The sequence below is a fragment of the Solea senegalensis genome, linkage group LG21 (assembly GCF_019176455.1).
Source record: "Solea senegalensis isolate Sse05_10M linkage group LG21, IFAPA_SoseM_1, whole genome shotgun sequence".
In the NCBI taxonomy this organism is placed as follows: domain Eukaryota; kingdom Metazoa; phylum Chordata; class Actinopteri; order Pleuronectiformes; family Soleidae; genus Solea; species Solea senegalensis.
In genome coordinates, this window is record NC_058040.1 from 12,711,094 (window position 1) to 12,736,326 (window position 25,233).

Consider the following 25,233-nt stretch of genomic DNA (forward strand, 5'->3'; position numbering starts at 1 on the left):
AGGGGATTAGGTGGGGGAAAAAAAGTCAAAGTTGTGCTCAAGTCAGTCAAGACCAGAACATGTCGGCCATGTTAGTGTCGGAGCTGTAGATCCAGAGGACCAAGGGGAGGGAAACGGCCACGAAGGGCCAGGAGATGCCCTCCATGCATGCAGACAGGGAGCATTTGGAGCTGGCAGGCTTCTCCAGCTCTTTACCAGGCTCCAGGTAGTTCCTGGCGGCAAACTTGAGGAACTCGTCCAGCAGGATGACGGGCAATGAGATCTTGAGCACCATCAGCCACTGTGTCAGATTCAGCGGGGTGATCTGGAAGATGATCTGAGAAAGAGCGAAACGGGAGAGGAGTCACACCACAGGCGTCGCTTTCAATTCTGTCACATGTCAGGACTGGAGCTCTAACTTAGCTTCACGCTTGACTGCACTAAAACTATTCATTCTGAATGATCTTCTCATGGAAGGACTTAAAGCAGTCATTCCCAAAGACTGGGTCAGGAACCGCAGATGGGTCGCGGGATATTTCTGCTGAATTTTCCCAGCCTTTTAGTTAAGATTTATGTGTATACATTTAAAAAAAAAAAAAAAAAAACATGTATAAAATTAAGTTGCAACCCTTTTCACGTCAACAGGAAATGTACTAATTCAAAATGATATTTGGTGTTACAGATACAATATGACAAACCTGCTTATGTTACAACTGATATTGAGATTTGGGTCACGTTAGTTTGCCATCATTAAAAAGTTTGGTAAACACTGCGTTAAACTATAAGGAACATTTCTCACAGGTAGAGGCTCCACGTAGAGGATAAGGAAGTGAAGAGACATGGAGAGGCAAATGGCTCCCAGCAGCCACACGTTCTCCCACGGAGGCATACGCAGCAGGGACTGGTTCTCCGACACACTGAGGGAACAAAGGGCAAAAACACTTTCGTTAACAACACTCAAAAAGAAAGGAGATGGAGTCCGAGTCTGCTGAATTGCTGGAAAACACCTTGCTCAATAACTCACCTGTTCAGGGCATTGCACATCTCAATGGTGACCAGCACAGACAGGGCCATGGTCATGGGGTAAGGAGACTCAAACACGCTGCAGTCCATACCCTGGAAGTCTGGATTTTCTGGACCACACTGAAGGAAGTGGCTCTGTAAGAAGTAAAAATAGAACCCGTCATGTCACCGTACGGGGAAAACACACACCGAAAAAACCTTTTGCTTTCTTGCATTTATGCTTATATAATAGCTGTTTGAATGTAGCTCTTTACCAGCTGGTAAAAGGTAATCCTTGGTCCGTCCTCAGCTGCAACAAACCACCAGGCAGCAGCACCAACAGTAGCAGCGCCCACGTAACCTGGTGAGGCAAAGCAAAAAACACACATCATTTTACTGTGGCACACAAGACACAGAGACGCTTGGTTGCATAAACCTGAGAAGACCACAAACTGTAATTACATGTGAGGGGTTTACTGTGTGTGGCTCTGCATTAAAATCAAGCAAACGTGGCAGCTGTGAGCAGGCGCTAACTACTAGTCTTTGCACTGAACAGGTGATAGGGTCACGATATTTAACCAGCAGACTGCTGCTTGTCAAAAGATTTTAGCCAATACTTGTGTATTAAAAGTCTCTGAACTTGATGATTATAATTCTCTTCTGCAAAGTTGTTACAAACTTCAACCCTTACATCCGATTGCCAGGTATCTGAAGAAGAGCCACCCAGAGATGAGGGGCTCGCGGGCGTTGCGCGGGGGCTTGTTCATGATGTCCAAGTCTGGCGGGTTGAAGCCGAGGGCAGTGGCGGGCAAACCGTCAGTCACCAGGTTGACCCAGAGCAGCTGAACGGGAATGAGAGCTTCAGGGAAGCCGAGAGCTGCAGTCAGGAAGATGCTGAACACAGAAGAAGAAGCATGGTGTTTGTCAGAGGAACCAAATTACACAGGGGTTTTTATATATATATATATATATATAAATAAAACCATTAATGCTTACCAGACAACTTCGCCCACATTGGAAGAAATGAGGTATCTGATGAACTGTTTCATGTTGTTATAAATGGCTCTGCCCTCTTCAACTGCAGCCACGATGGTGGAAAAGTTGTCGTCGGCCAGCACCATCTCAGAGGCAGTCTTGGCCACAGCTGTGCCCGAGCCCATTGCAATGCCAATCTCAGACTTCTTGAGTGCAGGAGCATCATTGACGCCATCACCGGTCTGAAGGGAAGGTATAAACCAGAGCAGGAAACAATTAATCACCTCATAATCCTCAGTGTTTCTCTTTAGATAAGTGTATTTTAATAGCAATAATCAATGACTTAAAAGCAAGTCCTTTTCCCTCTCTCTCACCATAGCGGTAATCTCATCGTAGGACTGCAGGTACTCGACAATCTTGGATTTATGTGAAGGCTCGACACGAGCAAAGCAGCGGGCCTTGACCACAGCTTCTCTTTGTGCGGCAGGTGACAGGTCGTCAAACTCTCGGCCAGTGTAAGCCATGCTGGACACGTCGTCGTCCTCGCTGAAAATACCAATACGTCTGCAGATGGCCACCGCCGTCCCTACAGTGGAAATTAAAGTACATGTTTACAGGCATTGTAGAAGATTCCCAGTGTTTAGTGTTCTCAAAAGTGTTCTCTATGCTGATGTACATCTTTCTACACACCCTTGTTGTCTCCAGTGATCATAATTACTCGGATGCCTGCAAGACGGCACAGTCTGATGGAAGCTGCCACTTCTGCCCTGGGAGGGTCCAACATGCCCACACAGCCGACGAATGTCAGATCAGTCTGGGAAAACGAAACAGAAAAAAAACTGCTGCTCAAAACAAATATTTCTAAAGATTAGGGAACCAATAGTGTCACAAAACCTTTAGCAAAAACTATATAAACCATTCCCAGCTCTTACCTCATACTCAACAAAGCGGGTGCAGTCCTCTAATGCCAGTTCATTTTTGCTCATGGGGGTGTCCCGGGTGGCCAGAGCCAGACAGCGCAGGGTGTCCCTGCCGGTGCCATATTCTCTGATCACGGACATTAGCTTTTCCTTGATACCAGGGGTCAGCGGCACCTTGTTGTTGCCGACTCGCACGTGTGTGCACCTGTCGATCACGCCTTCAGGAGCGCCCTGTAAGCAGACAAAGGCAGGGGAATCAGGTCAAATGAAAGAATTCCGACTGCAAGGCCGATAACATGATTCAGACCCGCAGCTGAGTAATTTGACTCAGGAGTGACTGTGGGGAGAAAAATCTAAATTAAGCTCTGCAGTCAGTGTCAATGTGAATTTCTCACCTTTACAAACATCTTGCCAACAGCAGAGCGGGCTTTGTTCGGAGTGCAGTACACAGACATGGACTTCCGGTCTCTGGAGAATTCCAGGGTAAACTCTTTCTTCATGAGCTGCTTTATCACCTAAAAGTACAGCAAAACGCCATTACAATCAGCACTTTCTCCTCCTCCTTTTAAGAATAAATAAAAGTGAGTCAAGGTAACACACCGAATTACAGGCGTTGGCTCGCTCAATCTTGGACAGGCCTTTGATATCTGTATCAAATACGTTCATCTTTTCCACGAGGCACGTGAGCGCCGTCTCCGTGGCCTCTCCCACCTTCTCATACACACCTTTCGTCTGCGCAAGCAAAGACAAGAGACAGACGGTCAAACTTAATCAGTAAATCTGGAAGAGGTGTGTGTGTGTTTGTGTGTGTGTGTGTGTGTGTGTGTGTGTGTGTGTGTGTGTGTGTGTGTGTGTGTGTGATAGCCAATGTGCAAAAAAAATCATTCAACACCAACCTCATTATAATCTAATGAAGAGTCATTACAGAGAGCACAGATAGAGGCCAGCTCCACCAAGCCATCATACTGGGAACATCGGACAGTTTTGCCCTCATGGAACCTAAAGAACAATCCAAAAATTGTAAGGCAGCTGCACAGAGTTGGTGTACATCAAAACCAAAGTTTGACTGATGATTTTCATGGCTGAAGACATGGAATACTCACACTTGTCCTTCTGGGGCATATGTGGAGCCGGTGACATTGAATTCCTTCAGTGAACAGTGCTCACCCTCAGCTCGGTCAATGATAAACATCTAGAAACGACATATTTTGAAAGTATTAGTAATCAATACTATACACTTTGTGTTTCTGCATAAATGCCAACCACTCTGGACAGTAAGCTTAGTGGCAAAGGGAGTCTGCATCCAGCAGGTGGCAGTAGAGAGCCATCCATAAGGGAAAATAAAACCTTAATGCCACAAGTATATTTGAACATTTAACAGGGTAAAGCAATGAAATGCTGATCCAAAGCAGACACTGGGTTCTCTGGAGGGGAAGGTCCATAAATGTCATCTTACAGAAAGGCAGACGCAGAGTTCCAAATGAAAACACTCAGTACAGGAGTGAATCACATCAAGATGGAAATAGTTTGACCTTGATTGCTCAAATCTGTTAGGGTCATTTGGGAGGGTTTATAAAAACATGTTTAAACCAATTTCTGTTGAGATTACATTTTTAGAGATATCAGAACCCAAGACAGAGCTTAACATTTGAGAAAGGAGAAAACACAGGTTGAAGGACAAGGGGATGCACGGTCACTCACAGATTCTTCAACATTTGTACATCTAAATCACAGATTTTGGTCAAAATTGGGAGAGTCAGGACAGACTGATAACCTCCCATTACAGCTGATACAAGAAGTGTTATAGGTGGTCAACACTTGGTCACTTAATATGAAAACACGTTTCTGTGCTGTCTTATTTGGACAGGGTGACTTTAGGATTTCACATGTGCATTAATCACAAATTTTCCTGTTTGGTTTTGGTATATGAAGCCTTTTGAAACCGCTCCAAATTAAGGATGAGCAAAGGAAGAGGAGACAAAACTGCAGAGAGAGAGAGAATATTTTAACTCAAGGTCAGTTATGCAACTCTACTGCTGGTTCTGCTGCAAGTGACTAACTACTGCATACAAATCAGTATGCTGCTTAAACCACAAGGGGGAGGAGAGTGAAACGAGGAGGGAGAACAGGAGGAGCGATGTGAAGACCAACAACATAAAAGGCTGAAGGACAGGGCTGAAAAAAGATGGAAGAAAGGAGCTGCATGGTAAACTAAAGACCGAGAGGCATCTACGGGTCACCAACTTACATTCTATTCACTGGTCATATGCAATGAGAAAATAAATGTAATACCATATTTATTTCATCTTTGCCTTTATACAAATGTATTATTTAGTATCCTTTTCTTTTATCCTTTTATTAGCTATTTAATATCAGCTCAGAAAAGTCCCAGTGTCAACAAAAGCCTGTTTTATTGCCCAGTGACAAATTTACACTTGGGGCAGAAAAAAGAAAAGTTCAAATACATCTGGAAAGGTGTCATTTATTTTGTACATATCTTCCATTTTTTTCTTCCAGTTTGAGATGCCAAATTCCCCGTGCACTGCAGACCTTTTACTCTGCCAACAGCACATTTTCCCAGAGGAGGATGTGACTGAGTCATACGCTGCCTCAGTGGCACAGGGAGCTACATAATTAAGGGTCCATAACAACTTAAACACTAATTGCTGGACTCAACAGAATCTTTGGACCAACAAAGCATGTTGCCAACTAAAAAAACTTGCGTTTAGAGCCGTAATATTAAAAATAATATATGAATAATCTTAATAATAATAATAATCTTTACACTTGCTAACACATAAAACAACCACATCTAAGGCAGCAAAAAAATCACAATTAAGCACAAGTGAGATTGTGATAGTGAAAGGTAAATAGTCATTTTTTAATGACACATGACTATTATGATTATATAATATAAAATTAAGTAGTTAGTATGTGAGTGGGGAAGTCTGACCAAGTATAATGGCTTTACAAACTGCTAAACAACATGTACTCAGGTTGAATCTTGTTACATAAGCTAAACAGCTTCATATCAGGTGAACTGAGCTGAATGTTGAAGGTTACTGAGCTGACTTTAAATGACTGCTATCAATAGCAACAATACGCCGTGAGGGACTTAAGCACGTGTATCTATCTATCTATCTATCTATCTATATATACACACACAGACTTCCAAGTCACGTATGGGGAAAAAAAACATTACCTAAGGCAATTAAATGAAATTAAAAGTTTATTTTTAACCTATAAACACCAGAAACTATTGCTTTAACTACTCGTGTGAAGGCTAGGGAAAAACATGGCCGACATGTTTGTTGTGCAAACATGGAGCCAAAGGAAAGTCACTGGAGTTGAAATGTTCATGTTTCCACACAGTTTATGATTTACTGATTGATGAAATTCCCAAAATGAGGTGTCAGGTTTCTTATCTGTGTTCATGGTTCTCTTACCCTGCACACAGACATCTGATTGGTGGTGAGAGTGCCCGTCTTGTCAGAGCAGATGACAGATGTACAGCCAAGGGTCTCCACAGAGGGCAAACTGCGGACAATGGCGTTCTTCTTGGCCATGCGGCGAGTTCCTAATGCCAGGCAAGTAGTGATGACAGCAGGCAGACCTGGAAAGAGACAGCAACAGAGACAAAGAGAGGAAGAGAGGAGAATGAAGACGCATGCGAGAGGAGTTAATCAAATTGAAAAATATGTAGACGTCCATTTATATTTATTATATCAAAGCTCTGCAAATTCATCCATATTATAAGGCCTTAGAGCAATTTAGCAGCCTGGAAAGCCAAAATGATATTGGGGCTCTCAGAGCAAATAGCATGTCAAGGACAGGCTTACCCTCAGGGATAGCAGCCACCGCCAGAGCCACAGCAATCTTGAAGTAGTAGACGGCGCCGCGAATCCAAGAGCCTCCATGGACCGGATCATTGAAATGCCCAATATTGATGATCCACACAGCGATGCAGATCAGTGAAATAACCTTGAAATACATTGAAATAAATACAGTCATTAAAGATTCTGACGAGAAAAAAACTGTTTATTACACAAAAAGCCAAAAAAAGGAATGATTTAAATTCACAAATAACCTTGGAAAGTTGCTCTCCAAATTCGTCCAGCTTTTGCTGCAGTGGCGTGCGCTCCTGCTCTGTTGATGCCATTTCATCCCGGATTTTGCCAATCTCTGTGTTGACGCCTGTGGCGACAACCACGCCGACCGCCTTACCAGCTGCGATGTTGGTGCCCTGAGAAGGACACATTAGAGAGCATTCATGTTGCACATTAGGCTCACAAGGACACAAGGGTGAGACTAGTATAACGACATTTGAGAAATGTGTCACAAGAGGCACAGGTGTCAAAACAAGGAGCAAGAACCAACATGCAGCATGAGCTAATTCCTTTCCAGTACAAATTACAGAAACAGTGGAAAAAGGGCCATGGGGGTGTATTCTGTTGCCTGAAAGCACATTTCTTTTTTAGGTGTATACAATGGAAATCCTTTCAACATATTAAGGACCTTAACGGCAGGTGCATGTCTGTTGAGACATGAAGAGTTTTGTACAATTAAATCACGGACAAGACAGAACATGCACAACGTACAAAAAAAGATATTTAATATTTTCCATTGACGCTGCCATGGTAAAACAAAAAGGCTGTGAGACATAAAAGCAAAGGAGGACAGCTAAGAGTTGTCAGACTTGTAAAGAAGATAGAGAGGGGGGAGGATTTAAAAAGCATAAAATAGCACTGAACGGCTGAAAATGGTCTTGTGAGTGACTCACAGAAAAGAGCATGTTCTTCTTGTCCTGGTTGACAGCACGCGGGTCAGGCACAGGGTCAGTGTGTTTGATCACAGACACAGACTCTCCTACAGGAAGAGGAAACAAAATACATGAGGGGGGGGAGCGGCGGGAGAGTTCCCACGCAGGAACGATAGTGATTGTGGCGTTTGGTTGACACCATGGACAGATGTGTGGAAATGGTTTAGCAGCTGACAGAACAGGTCTGACAGTTACCAAACATTACACTGCCACCGCCTCTCTAACTACATATCTGATACAAGTTATGGTGTGCGTCCACTGTGTGTGTCTGTGCAATTAACTGTGCAAGGTCTGATAGAGTGAGGCAGGGAACATTTGACAGGGATTATGGCCATGAATGGGGAAAAGACGAGGTGGAAAAACAGCAGAAATTCTAAAATATCCCCTGGAATTTGCTACCAATTAAGGCAGCGGAGAAAGACGAGAGAATAAAGGACATGTTTCGCATAAAGCCCTGCTCTCCTGCATCATCCGTCCTTCAGGATTCTCCTCTTACTTTCCATTTACCTCACCGCCCGATTATCCCTCCATAGTCATATTTGTTTTGTTTCCTTTTAACCAAATAATTTGTGTCGTTTATTGTATTTAGGTATCGAGAGAACAGTGATTACTGTAACACTAGTAGAAGTAGAAATAGCTTATATTCTTAATCGCACTTCTGTTGTATTTGTTTCACATCAAGTCAAGAGGTCTTACCTGTAAGGATTGACTGGTCTACCCTCAGTGTGGTCGACTTGATAGAAGTAAGCCTGATGTCTGCAGGCACTTTATCTCCAACTGTGGACAGAAACGGAAAATCAGAGAAGACGCATCAACATCCATCGCTGCACAAGTTCAAAAAGCATCTTGTAATGACGCCTTGTGTGACAAAGTTAACAGAGTATACAAATGCAATTTTCAAAGCAATAAAAAACAGCCGAGTCACATAAATCTCCAGCATAATCAAAAAACACTGTTAGAGCACTGGGTAATAAAGAGAGAACATCCAAATCACCCACACATACATGCAGGTCTCGCAAATTAAATAACCTGCCATGTTCTCCCAACTCACGGCTTTCAAGGGGGTAACAACATTTCAAGCTTAATATATTTGCTGGGGAGAGCATGGGAGAATCAAAAATGATTCATGTTCAACTCTTCTCCTGCACAGGACACAAACAGATTGCTGCTCATTCTTTCCACTGACACTAAGCTTTAGTGAGCCCCCAGTTAAACAAATGTGAAATTTGGATATACACCAGATTCCAAACAAGGATTTCCTTTGCAAAAATGGACAAGGACCATTAAAGCCACTCATGTGTAATAGCTTTGCTGACGGGAGTATCAAACAGTCTGACCACTTTGTTAGCTACAGTTTGAGTGATTTGTCTTTGGTGCACACAGACACCTTTGGTTTTAAAATGTATAGTTCTTACAGTTTTCATATAAAACCCTTCTGTGTAATGAGATGAATGCAATAATGTAATAGTTAAACACTGTTGAAGATAGATGAAGATACTACCTTTTCAGACATTTTCTGAAGTACAATAAATTCTTGTACTATTTGTCTTCCCTGTATAATACTGTGTCATTACTGTTAGACTACGGACCAGCTACAGGTCCCCAGAGCATCCAAAACTGATGGCTGACATTTTAATGAAATTCTAATGCACAATGGAAAATGCCACTCTTGCACAGGAATGAAACATTACTTTCACCTTACAGTAAGACATCACAACAGGGTAAGTGGCTAAGGCTAAAATCAAGATAAAGCAATGACACAAAGGCTCTTAAAAGATCCCTCTGTGGACAGTTGAGTGGCGACGGTCATGTAAACCAACCCGTGGGCCTCTGCAGCGCCCTTCTGAGTGGAGAGGAAGAGGTGGAGGGGGGGAGAAGAGAACGAGAAGAGGGCTTAGATGAGTCTGGCAAAACACACATCCAAAAATGGGAAAACTATTTTGATCAGTTAGAAACATGCTGTTGGATTTGGGGGAGGGGGAAAATGTTAACGAAAAAACTTCAGGTTTTAAGCAAGGAGAACCCGCTTCACGTCATATGCGCTAAAACAGAAACAGTATGATGTCTTTTTGTTCATTCGTTCCCACTATTCTCATGAGTTTGTGGCATCTTCTTGCCTAGAATACAGAGACTGAAAATAGGAAATTCTCCTAAGTGTCTTCCATAAAAGCGATGCCCCACTGTAGTTTCACGGTTTGCTTACACTATAAAAATATTTAAAACACCTATCTTATTACTGTAACATGTGATTATGCCGAGTGCACGACAAGTGGAGCCTTTGGACTGTACCAACTGCACTACCAAATTTGGTCTTCCAGGAGAATAGAGGCTGTCAAAACCATTTCATCATCACCTGCCTGCCTTCAATATATACCCCCAACCCCCCCACACCCAGGAGATAGTGGTGAAGATGAACAAGTATGGCATGAGGGAGGACACAGGCGAGATGAAGAACTGCATTTGCTGGAATTAATAAAGACTCAAAACCCTGTGGGGAGATTCCTTCAAGTAGTCACTAATTAGAAAACCCATCTACCTTCAGCCACGAGCGTATACCTGATACAGTGTGGCAGAATTCAATCTTTTTCATTATTTAGCCTATTAAACTCAAACGACTCCCTTAAACTAGAGAAATTGGCACGTTTCAACACATCTGCACTTATCAATATGCCTGAAAGGGGCTTGGTGTCAATTTGACAGTATCCTTCCTTTTTAACTTTTCTAGGAATGAGGGGGTCAGACTCCAAGAAGAGAAAGTGCTTTTGTAATCTCATGTGAACAAAGGAGTTTATCCATTTCCTTGTGTGAAGAACGAATGTCAGGGCACATACACTGGAGTGATAACACCCACACGTCTCGTAATGCTGATGGGATACAGATCCACACTATCCAGGGTATGTGTGTCCACTTTTACCCTAGCAGTGCTCTAAACCACTAATCCAAATGTGACCGACGGTGTCTCAACACTTCTAAGGAATCTCAAGAAATAGGAACAAGCAAAGGAAAATTATCCACAACAACAAGAGATCAAATCAACATAACAGTAAATGCTGCATAATACAGCATCCAACTTTATATCATGGGAGGTCCTGTGAAAATGAAGAGGTCTTAAGGGGGTTGTATATTTTCTCTGACTAAGGCCCCAGGATGTGTTAGCACGTAGGCGCGCAGCCTTCTGGGTCATTTCATGAGGTCGTACAGCCCTCAAGAGACTATCCACCCATCTTATTATTATGAATTAAGAAAAACAAATGGACTTAAAAAACTTAATAATGCACAAATATACAGAACATGACACAATGTGCATGTGCTGTAATTTCAGTTAGCTGTCAGCTGTGTGAGAGGCAGAACAGAAGGAAACACAGGAAGCAGAATAGAGGCAGAGACAAATAGCATTAGTGATGACAATAAACAGACTATCCTTCATTTTTTTTAGCCTAAGAGGATAATTGACCATGTGGCCATCTGGAGCACAAATTATTTATTTCTAAATGTTACCTAGCACCTTTCTATAAAACATGGTAAGACAAAACCACCAGGAACAACAAAGCTGGTCAGTCTCGCATATAATACGCAATACGAGTAAACTTCAACATGCAAGAGAAAGAAAGCAGGAAAGGACATGCTTTTACTCCTTGTGCACACAGGATGTTGATGTTGAAATGGTCAAAGGCATCACTGTAGCAATAAAGAACATTTAGCACAATGACAGGCCACACGCTGAAACAAAAGCAAGTCAAAGGAGAGCAAAGACAAGAAGGATCGTCAGACTCTCGTGAGTGGAGTGCTGGCAGAAAACTAAACAATGAGTCCTTTCAGGTTTTTAGCAAAGCTAAACAGTGAATAAAGGGCTCATTTGAGTTATTCTGACGTAAGCAACGCAAATAGAAACGGAAGAATGAATCCATTAGTTGTTTGCTCCATAAATAAAATGTTGTAGTGTTTCCCAAACCTTGAAATTATGTTCTCAAATGTTTTGTCCACAAACCAATACTATACCGTTGGATTTTGTCTTGGAGCTAAGAAACAAGAAAATATATCATTCAATGATATCATTATCAATGAATCGTTGCAGCCCTAGTATGCAATATAATCAGACAGGGATATTGCTGTGAAGAATATTTTAAATGATTTTCTATGATCTACTTATGTAAATAATAAAAGAGTTGACATATCTTTTATTTATATTTACTTCCAACAGCAAAACAAACTTGTTGGTGCAACATAGCCTCCAGACTCAAAGGTGACAAAGAGAGCAAATACAGCGGCGTGTAAACATGGCGATGAAGGGAGAGTGCATGTCGTCTTTTAGGTAATTAAGAAAGCAGGTTATTTTTTATTCCAGATCAGACTTCCACTGACCACTTAATTGCTATAATGCAGTATGTTCAGCTGGTGACAGTAAGATTATCAGAGCTCTAAATCTAAATGTACTCCTACAATATAAACCATGCGCCTCGTCTGACAAGACATTTTACAGCCCAGCATTTTCACTCATCCATTAGCCACTCTGCAATGCTTTGGCTGAATGGTTGGTTTCCCTACCTGGACTAACAAAAACACATAAGTAAATGTAACTGTGTAACCTCTTTTATATGACAAATCCATTTTGAGCAACTCTAATCTGTTAATCAACTCCATCCTCATTACTTGTGTGACCTCAGAGGCCCATTTATCATGTTTAAGACCATATTTATATGAACAGCTTCCTACCATGGGCAGTAAATCACCAGCTACATACCAGCTATATATATACCAACGGTATATATATATAAAGCAGGTGGACTTGTCTGATTAACACACTGTCCAACTAAAACGTTTAAGCTGGCATACTGAATGGCCCTATGCAACTCTTAATATGGCATTATAGTTGCTGCAACATGTAAGGCGGTTCTGTTTTAATTATAACAAGATGGAAGTGTTATTGACGATGTCAAGTGCAGGTCCTGAGATTCTGCTCTCTCTTTTTTAATTCTTCAGATTATTGCTTCCTTCAGGTAAACATACACATTTATATTAGGATTGGAAAGGTTAATCAATTATTAATGGTTAAATTGACAAATTGCAAATTGTTTCGATGATTGATTAACCTGTTTGAGCCTTTTCAGGTTAAGGAAACAAACATTTTACTACATTTTATAGAGGAAATAACTGGATGGACAGTGGGTTAACTTTATCCTGCACTTGAATTCTCAACATATAGTACAAGAAAAAACAAGATCACATCAGCTTTCTTCATTATTTGATATTCAAGTCCAAATTTGTGCTGAGCAGAGCATAATTCAGCCACCTAAGAGCACTCATGAGAGTCATCAGTCGGAGTCCCCTCAGTTAACCAAGATTGAGAATGAGTCTTTGCTTTCATGCTGTTCTCTAGGGTAAAATCATACAACAGTGCTACGTCTCTCTTTTTGTCTTCTGTTTGATATGGGGGGGAAAAAAACACATTGCTGATCCATTTGCTTAGTGTAGCAAAAATGCATTAACTGTTTCCTCAAGTGAGCATCACTGCAACCTTACAAATCCAGCTGAACCCAATTCAATAATATGGCAGACAGTTTAATAAGACACTGTTAGTAGTCTATCAAAATGTGAGGTATTGTTGAATACTCTTCCTCAACCAACAAAATTGTTGGGTCATTACAGCCCCGCAGCAATGACTGAAAGACCAAGACCTTTCCTGTAGCTTCAAAAATCAATTACAGACAGAATATAAAACTTTTTTGTGCCCTTTGTCCACCAAACTCTGCTCTGTGACAAAAGGCAACGCAGAGCAGCATCAGTAAGTCATGAGTGCATGAAAGAAAGTCAAACAAAGAAATAAGACAGAAATAGAAGGGTCAGTGAGGGACACTAATGCAACAAAAGCAGAGCGGTGACGCAAAAGGAATGAACACGTGTGCCCCAGTCGAAGATGAGGTTAGCCAAGAAATGTTCAGAAACACACCGGACCTCTGCTCTTGTATTGCATAACTGTCTTTCTTACTTGCTGCTACCATTATGCTGAAATTGTCCTGGGAGATGAACAGGATGAGAGATCAGCTGTGTGTCTATGTTTAGACTGTGAGAAGAGTACGTCACAACTCTGTTGACGATGTTTACAGCACTGATAATCAGTGCCGTGAAGCTTTTTCAGTCACTAGTAGCATCTGCATGATGAATTACTGAAAAACATCAACTCAGTTGGCAGAAGCATTCATTTAAAAACATTTTTTAACATTCTCCCATCTTACCTGCCACCTCCACTATGTCCCCAGGCATAATGTCCCGAGCCTTGATTCTCTGGACACTCTTCCTATCCTGGCGGTACACCTTCCCCATCTCTGGCTCATACTCCTTAAGTGCTTCGATGGCATTTTCTGCATTTCGTTCCTAAACGGCGGGACAAGAATTAGGTTTTCATAAATGAATTAATTCCATACAAAATTAAGCATAACACTGGGGTGGACAAATTGGAGGAAAAGCATCTTCCTGGATAGGCTGTAAACTCTAAAGCATGGTTAGTCGAAGTAGACAGCTGAGAGCTCACTTAAGTTTAATCTTCACATCAGCAAATGGGAACAAATAATAAACTCAGTTCATATCATGACATGGTGTTGGATAGACGGTGGAGTAGAATTATGTAAACACTGGTACAAAGAATGCACCTTGATCTTCTTCATAGATGTGGGAAAAATACAAAATTAACCAAAGGAAATGTAATGTGGCTGGTATGTGTATTTCTTCACTAAGTAAAGCCAAGAAGGAATTGAAAATAAACAGGCCACATACAAACCACAACATTAAAGTTGAATGTTACCTATTTTAATGTTGAGGCTGACCTTTGTATACTGAACGTGCCAAAGCATAGAACCATTCCTGACAATAAATCGGAGATATTTAGTTTGAAAAATTGCAAAAAATTTCCTTCTAGAATACAGTAAATATTTTGTGTGGAAGGCATTATTCTCCAAATCATGCAGCTTTGGTAACATGTTAACTATAATATGCCAAGGGGGAACAGATGATTGTTTTCCTTGTGTATTATGATAGAAATGGACACACCAATTTTCTGAGAATTGGCTGCCCCCATTTGTTTGGAGTATGAATTCAATAGTTTGCCAAATCTTACAAACGGCTACCCTTTAAGCATCAGTAAGTCCCAAAATATGACTTCCTTCCTAAGTCATTCAACTTTTCCATCAGTGTAGTAGCTTCCTTGTCCGACTACTTGCTCTGAGATTAGACAAGTGGCTGGCAGCACTAATCTGAACATGGCAGAGGGTGGAGAACAAAAGCTCAGAACACAATTGTCTTTTTTAAATAATAACAGCAGGAACAAAAAGCTATTATCATGGCTGCCAGCACGGCTGGGGGTTTATAATGCCAAGTTACTTTGTAATTCTTACTTCTTTGTTGAAAGTTATACTATCTCAGTGACAACAGAAAAGCAGCAGAAACCTCCCCTCATTTACATCATATAGGCTTTGTTTGCATAAACCAAAGCAAACAATCAGCCACTTAACAACTCTGCATTTACAAGCCTCAGTAAAACACCAAAAAGCATGTTCTGTTATCAACAAGACAATTTATCAACAGAGATCCATTCAACCCACCAGGTCTCTGCTTTGACCGAGTACTCAAACACCAAGGAGACCATTCTGCAAATGAGTTTATTAGACATTTATCCCAAGAGACACTTTCCCTAGAAGAGATGCACTTCTGACCTTTGTCAAAAGTAGGAAAATAATGTCTTTATAAAGGCAGACAGACCCAGCTCTTTCAACTCTGACCATACTGGAACAACTGTAATAAACTATTTTAATCCATATTTATTGCTTAGACCTTCAACCATGCTGACCCCAAAACGACCATAAACTGTGTCAAACAGACACATGGAACTCCAGATTAGCATGCCATTTTTTGGGTCAAATTTTATTGACATCTGTACCGATCTAAAAAAAAAAAACCTATCCGTGCAACTCCAATTATGACTTTTACTGCCTTTGGTTCAAGCTCTATAATTAATGTGTATGTTGACAAATCAATACTGCTCCTCAAAGGAAGTGAGACTATAAACCCTGAGGGAAGGTCTTGACTATATGCAGTATGAATACACAGGCACAAAAATACAAGCAACATTTCACTCGTGCAGACCAAATTTTGCCCTGCTTAATAACAAAGTAAAAGCCAGGGTTACTTTGAAAAGGTAGGTTAATAAATGAGGAACACGTCAAGTGACGAGTAATTGGAGCAGGTCATGATTCCAGCATTTCTGCAGGATATTAAGTGTGCTGTACCCTTGGCCTGAATGGGAAATGTTACAAAACAAAAACTCTTTACAGATGCATTCATAAATGTGAGGTGCGTTTACCTGCCAGACTCCTACAATGGCATTTGCTATGAGAATAAGCAGGATAACAAAAGGCTCCACAAAGGCTGTAACGGTCTCCTCTCCTTCTTCAAACCAGGCCAGCACCTAAAAACAGAACACAGAAACAGAAATTAACAGTTAAATACATTACAAATGACTATTCATTCAAGTGCTGGAACAGGGAGCATTGCAGCATTACTGGCATAAGTTCCGTAACTAACTACACAAAGGGAAACATTTTAAATAACTATTTTACTCGGGTTAAGTTGCATTTGTTTATTTCAGCAATGAAGGGAACTGGTGTTTCTTTAACATATCGACTGAATACAAAGGACTGTGTAAATCACTACAATGTGTAACAGATAATATCAGCCTACTACGACCAACCACACCTCATCGTCCACATGCACGGCTCAAACACAGGGTAGAAAGGTCAAGCTATTTTGAACTTGTGTACTTAGTAACTTCTGGAACAGCTAGATTGTGTGGTTTTTCCAGCCTTTCCAGACAATATATCCCCACATTTTATAACAAGAAAACCCCTCATAAACAAATTTCCATTTACTTCTGTGGGATTCAAAGTCAAATCTTGATGATCAAACCAAACATGACCAGACTATGTCGCACATCAATGTAAAAAGTTGAACTGATTTTGTACGCAGTAGGACATGCACCAGATTATACAAGCTTCAGGCAGTGTTGTATGTTTATTAATACTGAGCCACTGCCAATATATCACTGATCAGTGATGATTATCAGGTTTGTCTGAGTGGGATAAATGTTATTTTTTCTCTTTGAGGCTTTGCCGCACACTGCTACGAGGCAAAGTTATACTAGAACGTCACACTATCTATCGAAATATATTTAACTTAACATAACATCTCACAACCACAAAAAATCATTATAAAACTAGGCCTTGCACATTTTAAAGTCACGCCAGGAATACTGATAATGTAATAACCAATATGTCCTCTTTTTAGAATCTGTGTCAAGGGAGGATTGTCTCATAGGACTCGTTTTCTTCATCAACCTATTTAATAACTTCAAAGAGTCTATCAAAATTAGTAATGCGAGTTAGACCCCTGTCAGTTCCTGAGCACCAAACAAAAGGTATAATTGAATATTTGTGTCTACCTTTGTAGTGGAAATACTATCGTACTGAAATATTAATATGAATGAAAGAGCATGTGTGATTAAGAGCATGCGTTTACTACAGCCATTGATTTAAAAGCTCTCTAACCAAAGCAGAATTTCATTGCCCCGCTTTGAGTGTAGATAGAAACAGGAACATAGGATGCTGGACCCGTCCTTTCATCTTTACAAATGCTAACAAACAACCAGCTGAAAGTGCGAACATGCAATTACTTAAGATTTGCTTTTGTATAACTGCAAATACAGATATAATATAAATATTGTAGTTATTATAATAACTGGACACCTAAATATGAGGTCAAAAGTGTTAAATTGGTGGGAGGCCAAGAGCTTACTTTTTTCCCACTCCACCCATAATATTATATGATAAGATAAGAATGAACAGGCCTGATCTACTGAATCAACCTCGCACTACTCTTGCACTAAAATACTGTTACCCAATACAAGTTTAACAATCTGCTCACAGTCTTTCACTACTAACAATCTTGACACAATGGTGAGAGAAGTTAGCTGTGTCCATTAATCAAAAATGTGCTATTGAGCTTATTTCACTGTAACTAGCACTCTATCTATATATAAGACCTGGACCTTCCCTAAGGCCGCTCAGCTTCTCACATTATCAGTTCAGATCAAAAACCAGATCTGAACATTTTTAAAGCAATACAGACATTTTTGGCACATGTATTAACAAAATTGTTAAAATTCTTATCTTAAACCTTGAACCCACATCTGTAAAACCACAAAAATGTAATAATTTCATCCTTGAGCCATAGCCTACAAGGAATTTCATCAAAATCCTTCCTTGAGTTTTTGAGTTATGCTGCACAAAAAACCCAGACAAACATTGCCAAAACATAACCTCTTTGGTAAAGGTAATAAAAACTTAACAACCCACTCACATATCACTGTGTGATATACTTACAAAGGATATGCAGGCAGCAAGTAAAAGGATCCTCACAAGCAAGTCTTCAAATTGTTCAATCACCAGTTCCCAAAGGGATTTACCTAAAGGAGAAAAGTTTCATTCAAAAACACACCAATGTTTCATTAAAAAAAAATCATTGAGAACAAGTGACTCATTGCATGTATCATGACGGAGTTTACTCACCCTCCTCAGCCGGCAGTTCTGCAGACCCAGCACATTCAGCCCACGGCCAAAAAAGAGGTGGACACAGTTCAGTTAAAAGTCAGCATATAATATAAAACAAAAATATCATCTTTTTGTTAATGTGCTTGTCAAACTGATCTTTAAAAATATAGTTGTTGTTTTTTTAGGTCAGTTGCATATTCACAGCAATTTAAAATAGTGAATGACAATGAATGATGTTACTTAAAAAATAGCCTCAGACACGCAGTAGAATTGTATGTTGTAGCTGTAGACAGATATGTGAAGAGATGCTGCTGGATGATGCCTGGTCCCAAATCATTTGGAGAATTTTTCTGCAGTTATTACGTTATTCAATCGAAAACTTTTGACATGGTTTAAATATTTGTAACTGCCAAAGAAAATCCCCCCATATCAGTCATCTTCTAATCACAATAAAAGCTTTCTATTCAGTCGATTCCAAAATAACTATTGGATGAGTTTTGATCCTGGGTTAAAGTTGAACAAACTAGTGGTTTGATACTTCTTTGTGGACCCAAACCACCGCAGATAACCTAACAAATCTAAAACAATATTATGCTAGCACCATACATAAACAAATCAATATACAGTGAACCTAAGATAGGTGCATATTGAGGGGAACTAATCAACGATATGTATCGTTAGTGAATCATTGCCCAGCCTTTTACCCAACATTTCAACACACAGTTCGTGACGTCAGCAGCTTCTCTATTAGCTAAGCACATCAGCACGTTACAAGCCGGTAGCCATGGCCCATTCATACATGACACAGGGGGAGAGAGGGCAGCTAAGCTACTTGTTTTACACCAAACTGACGTGAACCAGCTCCTTACCGTTTGGTCCAAATCGCTCCCGCTGTTTCTTCACTTGCTCTAAACTCAGACCCGTGCTCTCATTGACGTTAAAAAAGCTGTAAACTTCTTCAACCGTCTTTGTGTGTGCGTTGTCCATGGTTGACGGCCACTTGCTGGTCCCAACCGTATAACCCCCGGTCTCCTTTTCGTCGGCGTCACCTCGTGCTTTAAAAACAACACAGACCACGACGGTGTGACAGATAACCGGCTCGTTGGCTAAAACACTGGCGAGCAGGTGTTTGAGGAGAGGGCACCAATTAGCGGCTCCTAAGCTAAAGGGTAGCTAAAATGCTAAAGCTAACGCTAACTGTTGGGCTCCGCTTGGATTCACCGGCTGTGCTCCGCTGTCTTTACCGTGCGAACCTCAGCAAATCATTCATATCAACATCGCGGTCTCTGTCGGCGCCCTCCTATTTATTTTAAAAAGAAACAACTGATTCCGCGCTAAGTCTGTCAGAGTGGACAGTTTTACTAAACAGGTGGCAGAGTTTCAGCTCGGCTCCTCTCAACCGCTTCGTCTATGTATTGCAGAATCACCAGCGTCCTCATCGGCACCAATCGCGTTTGTCCACTGCAGCTCTCGCGTACGTCGAATGCGGTGTTCAGTGTCCGCATGTGGAACCACCTCATTGGTTAGAGACACCGGAAATCCGTCTCTCTCTCTCTCTCTCTAAGTCTCTCGATTCCGCTCTCTCGCGTTCTATCACTCTCGAACGTGTGTTGTTCGTTCCTTTCATATTATGAATTATCGTCATTTTTGATAAAACACCACCCAATATTATATTTAGTTGGCCCATTGGAGAGCTCTCACATTTAACAAGCTGATAGTTGATGTTTTTTTGTATTTGTAAAACATTTAAAGTGACAATAAAAATACTGTTTCAGATTTACGACAATCCCTATTTTATTGTAAGAAATTCTGTAAGAAATGTAAGAAAGGTCTGCAACCTTGCAATGGGCCTTTACAAAGGCATATAATAAAAATATCACAGAATAAAAGCAAGATATTAAAATCAACATAAAAAAAGTGATTTGAATAAAAGTGCATTAAAAAAGCTACAGTAAACAGTAATTTTAGGCCTGATTTAAATGAGCAGACCTCATGAGGTTTATTTTCATATACATATTTATTAAATTACTAGTGTCACCAACACAACAATACAAATCAAATAATAAAAATATTCATCTGTGGTTCATAATTGCCTGTAAAAAAGTAAGATATAACCTTAAATTCTTCTGGACAACGTTCTCTTTTAGTTGTAAATAATATAATCAAAATACAACCAAATGGGAATGCTGTGTGGAAACGTTTCAGTTTTTTTGTTCCCTCAAGGTTTGGGGAACGTTGTAGGCTCCGACCTAAACCTAAGAGAACGTTCTCTAAACGGGTTCCCCTTAAGGTTCTCTAAGGGGAATGTTCTTTGGATTCAGGACGTTTGTTCCACAGGTGAGGAGCAGAATAACTGAATGCTGTGTCACTTTGTTTGGTTCTGCTTCTTGTAAACACACAGTAAACTAATAAGTGTAGGGTGTATTTTGGTCCAAGACCATTCAGTGTTTTGAGGAACAAGAGTAAGATTTTGAAATCTATCCTTTGGCTCACGGGATGCCAGTGTAGTCCAGTTTCCCGGTATTAGTCAGGACTCTGGCAGCAGCAAAGAGTCACTTATGTGAAACTCGTCTGTATCACATTATCAGACGTGTCTGTAAAAAAATACCATTCTCTGTCAGACTGGCAGAGCAGCCTTGTCTTACCATTTGCACTCTGGCCTTTTATCAAGAATGTATCTGTTACTTTAGTACTAAAAGTGGTCTTGATACCCTAGTGTCCCAATAGGCAGTGACTTGATTATTTTTTTGCAGAAGCTGTGTTCCCAACAAAATACACCAACAAGGACGGCAGAAATACTTACAGAAAAAGAAAGTCTATAAATCATCACTCAAATCTACATTATCTGTTATCTATCTGAAAGACAGGAAGTTATTTTTTTAGGCTCTCTGATTAATATCTACTGCCACAGTCATTGGCAAGTGGTAAAATCAGCTGCATGACCCATGTTTTGCTATGTTAATGCAGAGAGATCACTATAGTATAATGTTTAAATATTCAAATAGTCTACATAAAGTCAATTCTATCTATTATATAAATGGGTACATGCCCTCTGTGATATATGTATTATGGCAATTGGGGCTTATTTCCCATAACAAGCCTATGTTTGGCGTTGGGTTTTCACCAAAAAAAGAGAAAGAAATCCTGGTTAATCACCTTATAAGGTGCTATGAAAAAGTTCCAGCACACATTTCATCCCGTGATGAGGTTCCACCATGTTGTGGTGTCCTTGAGAAAGACATAAACACCTGTCCAAAACATCTAATTAGATTCTAGCTTTTACTCTCTCACGTGACCTTTATATGTCACATCATATTACAATGAGCAGCTACCGAGGCAGTAAGACTTCTTTTCATGGTCTAAATATGCTGTGTGTGATGTCTGGAAGATAGTGAAGGATCTTTGTCTATTGACACATGCAACCCACATACACAACATTACACAACACCATTAATTGTTGTCTATGATCTTTTTTTTAAGTTAAAACTTAGCTGATAATTAAACTACATCATCAACTGTTAGTTCTTATAAATTATCAATTTATCCTGAGAAAACAATTAGTGGTTTAACTGCCATATGGCAACAGTGCATTTGAAAACATATTTTATAACCGACTGACTGTCTTTGCTGCACTCATGTGGACAAAAACATTACTACAGGTGAATGATACTAAATGATCTACAAAGTGTACTTAGCCGAATGTGGTGTGGCTTGTTTTTTACTCTTTATTTATTTATAATTGTACTTTTTAATTGTATATATAAATATAAAACATAAAAATATATCAAACATCAATCTGTTTGTATTTTTGTAAATATTTGATGTTGTACAAGTAAAAAATGTTCTGCAATCGAAGGGGACGCTCTCACTCTGTGACGTATGCGGAAAAGAGAACATGACAACTATCGCGATATTTACACAAAAGGTCAAAGTTGATACTTGTATTGGCCATGTGTGATTCGTGTCCATCCTGGGCTAATGTGTACTGCTGCAGTTTACTCTTTATGCTTTCATATTCCTGAATATTTGTTTGATTGAAATTTTAGTTTAAACAATGACTTATGTTTATTGACTTATATATTTCGTTCACGTGCTGATCAGAGTTACTTTAACGATAATATCTCGTGCCTCTTCGTTAGCTTCGTCAGTTCAACCCGGTTGTATTGATGATGAGCCGAAGGATTTTGTAACTATGACTTAGCCGAACATGTTAATCTTCCGACCGCTGCTGAGTGCCTTAGTTAATAACCCATTGACGTCAAAAACAAGCGGTAAGACAACTCAAACATTGTTATTATGTGAATATGTAATAAGTCTTCCAGCTGCTAATGAGCCTTCATACCTTTCTCATGAAAGTAAATGTCTTTACAGTCTTGTTTAAGACAGGGTGTTTTCGTACAGTTGGCAATGTATGATTCTGGATTGTTTATTGTCGTCTTCCCAGGTTGTATTTATACATTCTGCTGCACAATGAGTGAAGCATCTAAAGATGAGCCCACTGCCAAGCCGTTTAAAAGAGGCCATGAAGAGAATGAAGACTCTGCTGAGAGGGTCCAGGCTTCAAAAAAAATTAAAGCAGAAGGGGAAAACACTGAAGATGAGAGGAAGTATCCTAAAAAGAAAGTGGTCCTCCTCATGGCATACTCTGGAAAGGGATATTATGGCATGCAGGTACATACTGTGGCTAGGCTCTGTCTGTAAGATGTAAACATTTTATTTTTCACATCTCAATAAATGTAGCTGTTTTTTTTCCTGTTTCAGAGGAATGTTGGAACCTCTGAGTTTAGGACCATTGAAGATGATCTGGTCACCGCACTCGTCAAATCTGGTTGCATCCCTGAAAACCACGGTGATGAAATGAAGAAGATGTCTTTCCAAAGGTGTGCCAGAACAGACAAGGTAAGTGGTTTGTACGGTGGGAACTCATTTCACAGTGGTGTGACAATACGGCATTTCTGAAGGTGAATGAGCTGCTAAAATGTTTCTCACTGTAATGCATCTTTATTTTCGCTCATGGTGCTTACCTATCGCCTGAATCATATCGCCTAACTAACTGTTGGCATTCATCATCATTACTGTTATGTCACTCTCTCAAACGAATATTTATGTCTTTTAGGGCGTGTCTGCTGCTGGCCAAGTTGTGTCTCTAAAGCTGCGGCTGATGGAAGAAGTAATTGAAAAAATCAATGAGCACCTGCCCGCACAGATTAAAGTGCTCGGTAAGACACGTATCTACTGAATTATAATTTGAAATATTGCATGCTAAGGGATAGACAAAAATTTTAGTCAAGTTGTGTAACAGTCAACCTTCAGTAAATGGAGATGAGAGATAACTATTTTACATTTCTTCCCACAGGTCTTAAACGGGTGACCCAGAGTTTCAATGCCAAAAATAACTGTGATGCTCGCACCTACTCCTATATGCTTCCAACAGTGGCCTTTGCCCCAAAAGACTATGATACTGGGAATATATCAGCCTTCCGTTTAGAACCCGAGACGCTTCAGAGGGTGAACCGTTTGTTTAGTCTGTACAAAGGCACCCATAACTTCCACAACTTCACCTCCCAGAAGGCTCCAAATGACCCCAGTGCTCGCCGTTACATCATGGAAATGTCCTGTGGAGAGCCTTTCATCTGCGACAATTCTCAGTTTTCTGTGATCACTGTCCGGGGCCAGAGCTTTATGCTGCACCAAATACGCAAGATGATTGGTTTGGTGATTGCGGTGATGAAGGGCTATGTAAACGAGGAAGTGATAGAGAGGAGCTGGGGACAGGAGAAGGTGGATGTGCCAAAAGCTCCAGGTCTGGGATTGGTTCTGGAAAGAGTTCACTTTGACCGGTACAACAAGCGGTTTGGAGGGGACGGACTGCATGAATGCCTAGAATGGGACCATGAGGAGGAAGCAATCAAGGCCTTTAAGGAGGGTCACATCTATCCAACAATTGTTGAGACAGAGTGTCAGGAGGGTTCCATGGTCAGCTGGATGGCCACACTTCCTATCCATGACTTTAAAAACTCAGCTGGTGAAACTCAAGATGACAAGGACCAGAAACAGGTATTCATAGTAGCATTTATTTATAACACTAATGTATGAAATAAGTAACACATAATGATCTAGTCTGTCCTATGTTTTTTCTTTTTTATTAATCCCTAGGACAATGCCGATGACGGGAATGCCACAGACTAGGTCACTGCCTGGTGGAAGAAGTGACACGTTCTCATTTTCTTTTTAGGTCTAAAGGTCTACCTTCCAAGACGGATGGATATTTTATAGTGGATGTAATTTCTGTTACTCTTATACAAATGTTATTAAATCTATAAATAACAAGATAGTGTGTCTCTGTTCTTTTTTCTTCTAATGATTGTAACTTTCTGATTGGAAAAATCAATCAGATCACTTCTGTGATATATTTAAATCCAAACATTAGAGTGGACATTGTATGTTAGTATCAGTTGCCACTCATTAGGTCTGTTAAAATTGGTTTGAATCTTCATGAGGTATTATTTGTCTGAGCTGCCTGAAACAGAAATTATAATGTAGATAGTTCAGCCACCTCATTGGAAACTATGAAATCCTGCTTCACAAAGCTTGTGTCCTGCTGATGAAAAAGCCTGTACACACATAGAATATATTTGCATGATGATAAATCAAAAAATCAACATGGTCTGGATTTAAACAAATTAATTTAGATTGTATTGCTGAAAAAACAAGATGCTTTAATATGCAACCAGGAGTTTTTCATTTTTGAGTAATGCAACTGTTTTTAATTGAAGAACTGATCACATCTACTAGACACGTCCATGAGGTCAGAGCTTCTGTTTCCAGTGTAGGTTGACATGTACTGATGGAAGAGGAAAACAGTTTCCACAGACATGTTTTTGAAGAAAAACATTATTCAGAGAGAGATGTAAAATGTGTAGTTGTATAACATCACAATGTC

General features: G+C 40.2%; 2 protein-coding genes across 2 annotated transcripts; one reads left to right on the forward strand and one right to left on the reverse strand.

The window, feature by feature from the left end:
- Position 1: 1 nt before the first annotated feature.
- atp2a2b (ATPase sarcoplasmic/endoplasmic reticulum Ca2+ transporting 2b) lies at positions 2-19,775 on the reverse strand. Its single transcript, XM_044012260.1, has 23 exons — positions 19,160-19,775; positions 18,309-18,326; positions 18,123-18,205; positions 16,049-16,153; positions 13,929-14,067; positions 8,392-8,472; positions 7,657-7,742; positions 6,964-7,119; positions 6,716-6,857; positions 6,323-6,489; positions 3,980-4,068; positions 3,773-3,875; positions 3,477-3,608; positions 3,272-3,391; positions 2,889-3,107; positions 2,647-2,770; positions 2,331-2,542; positions 1,978-2,198; positions 1,673-1,875; positions 1,257-1,342; positions 1,004-1,137; positions 779-896; positions 2-316 (listed from the first exon to the last, which is right to left on the reverse strand). The coding sequence occupies exons 1-23, from the start codon at positions 19,275-19,277 to the stop codon at positions 47-49; spliced, it is 3,126 nt and encodes a 1,041-aa protein (XP_043868195.1). The 5' UTR covers positions 19,278-19,775; the 3' UTR covers positions 2-46.
- A 2,451-nt stretch (positions 19,776-22,226) lies between these two features.
- On the forward strand, positions 22,227-24,620 carry pus1 (pseudouridine synthase 1). Its single transcript, XM_044012528.1, has 6 exons — positions 22,227-22,561; positions 22,735-22,961; positions 23,052-23,189; positions 23,407-23,509; positions 23,647-24,347; positions 24,447-24,620. Exons 1-6 carry the CDS (start codon positions 22,498-22,500, stop codon positions 24,477-24,479), a joined length of 1,266 nt encoding a protein of 421 aa, XP_043868463.1. The 5' UTR covers positions 22,227-22,497; the 3' UTR covers positions 24,480-24,620.
- Positions 24,621-25,233: the final 613 nt, after the last annotated feature.

Coding starts and splice junctions, on each gene's coding strand:
- atp2a2b (XM_044012260.1), bottom strand. CDS start 19,277: ATGGACAACGCACACACAAAGACGGTTGAAGAAGTTTACAGCTTTTTT. Junction 6,858..6,963: donor TTGGAGAGCAACTTTCCAAG/GTTATTTGTGAA, acceptor ATGTATTTCAAG/GTTATTTCACTGATCTGCAT. Junction 6,490..6,715: donor GGTGGCTGCTATCCCTGAGG/GTAAGCCTGTCC, acceptor GTCTCTTTCCAG/GTCTGCCTGCTGTCATCACT.
- pus1 (XM_044012528.1), top strand. CDS start 22,498: ATGTTAATCTTCCGACCGCTGCTGAGTGCCTTAGTTAATAACCCATTG. Junction 22,562..22,734: donor ATTGACGTCAAAAACAAGCG/GTAAGACAACTC, acceptor TCGTCTTCCCAG/GTTGTATTTATACATTCTGC. Junction 24,348..24,446: donor ATGACAAGGACCAGAAACAG/GTATTCATAGTA, acceptor ATTAATCCCTAG/GACAATGCCGATGACGGGAA.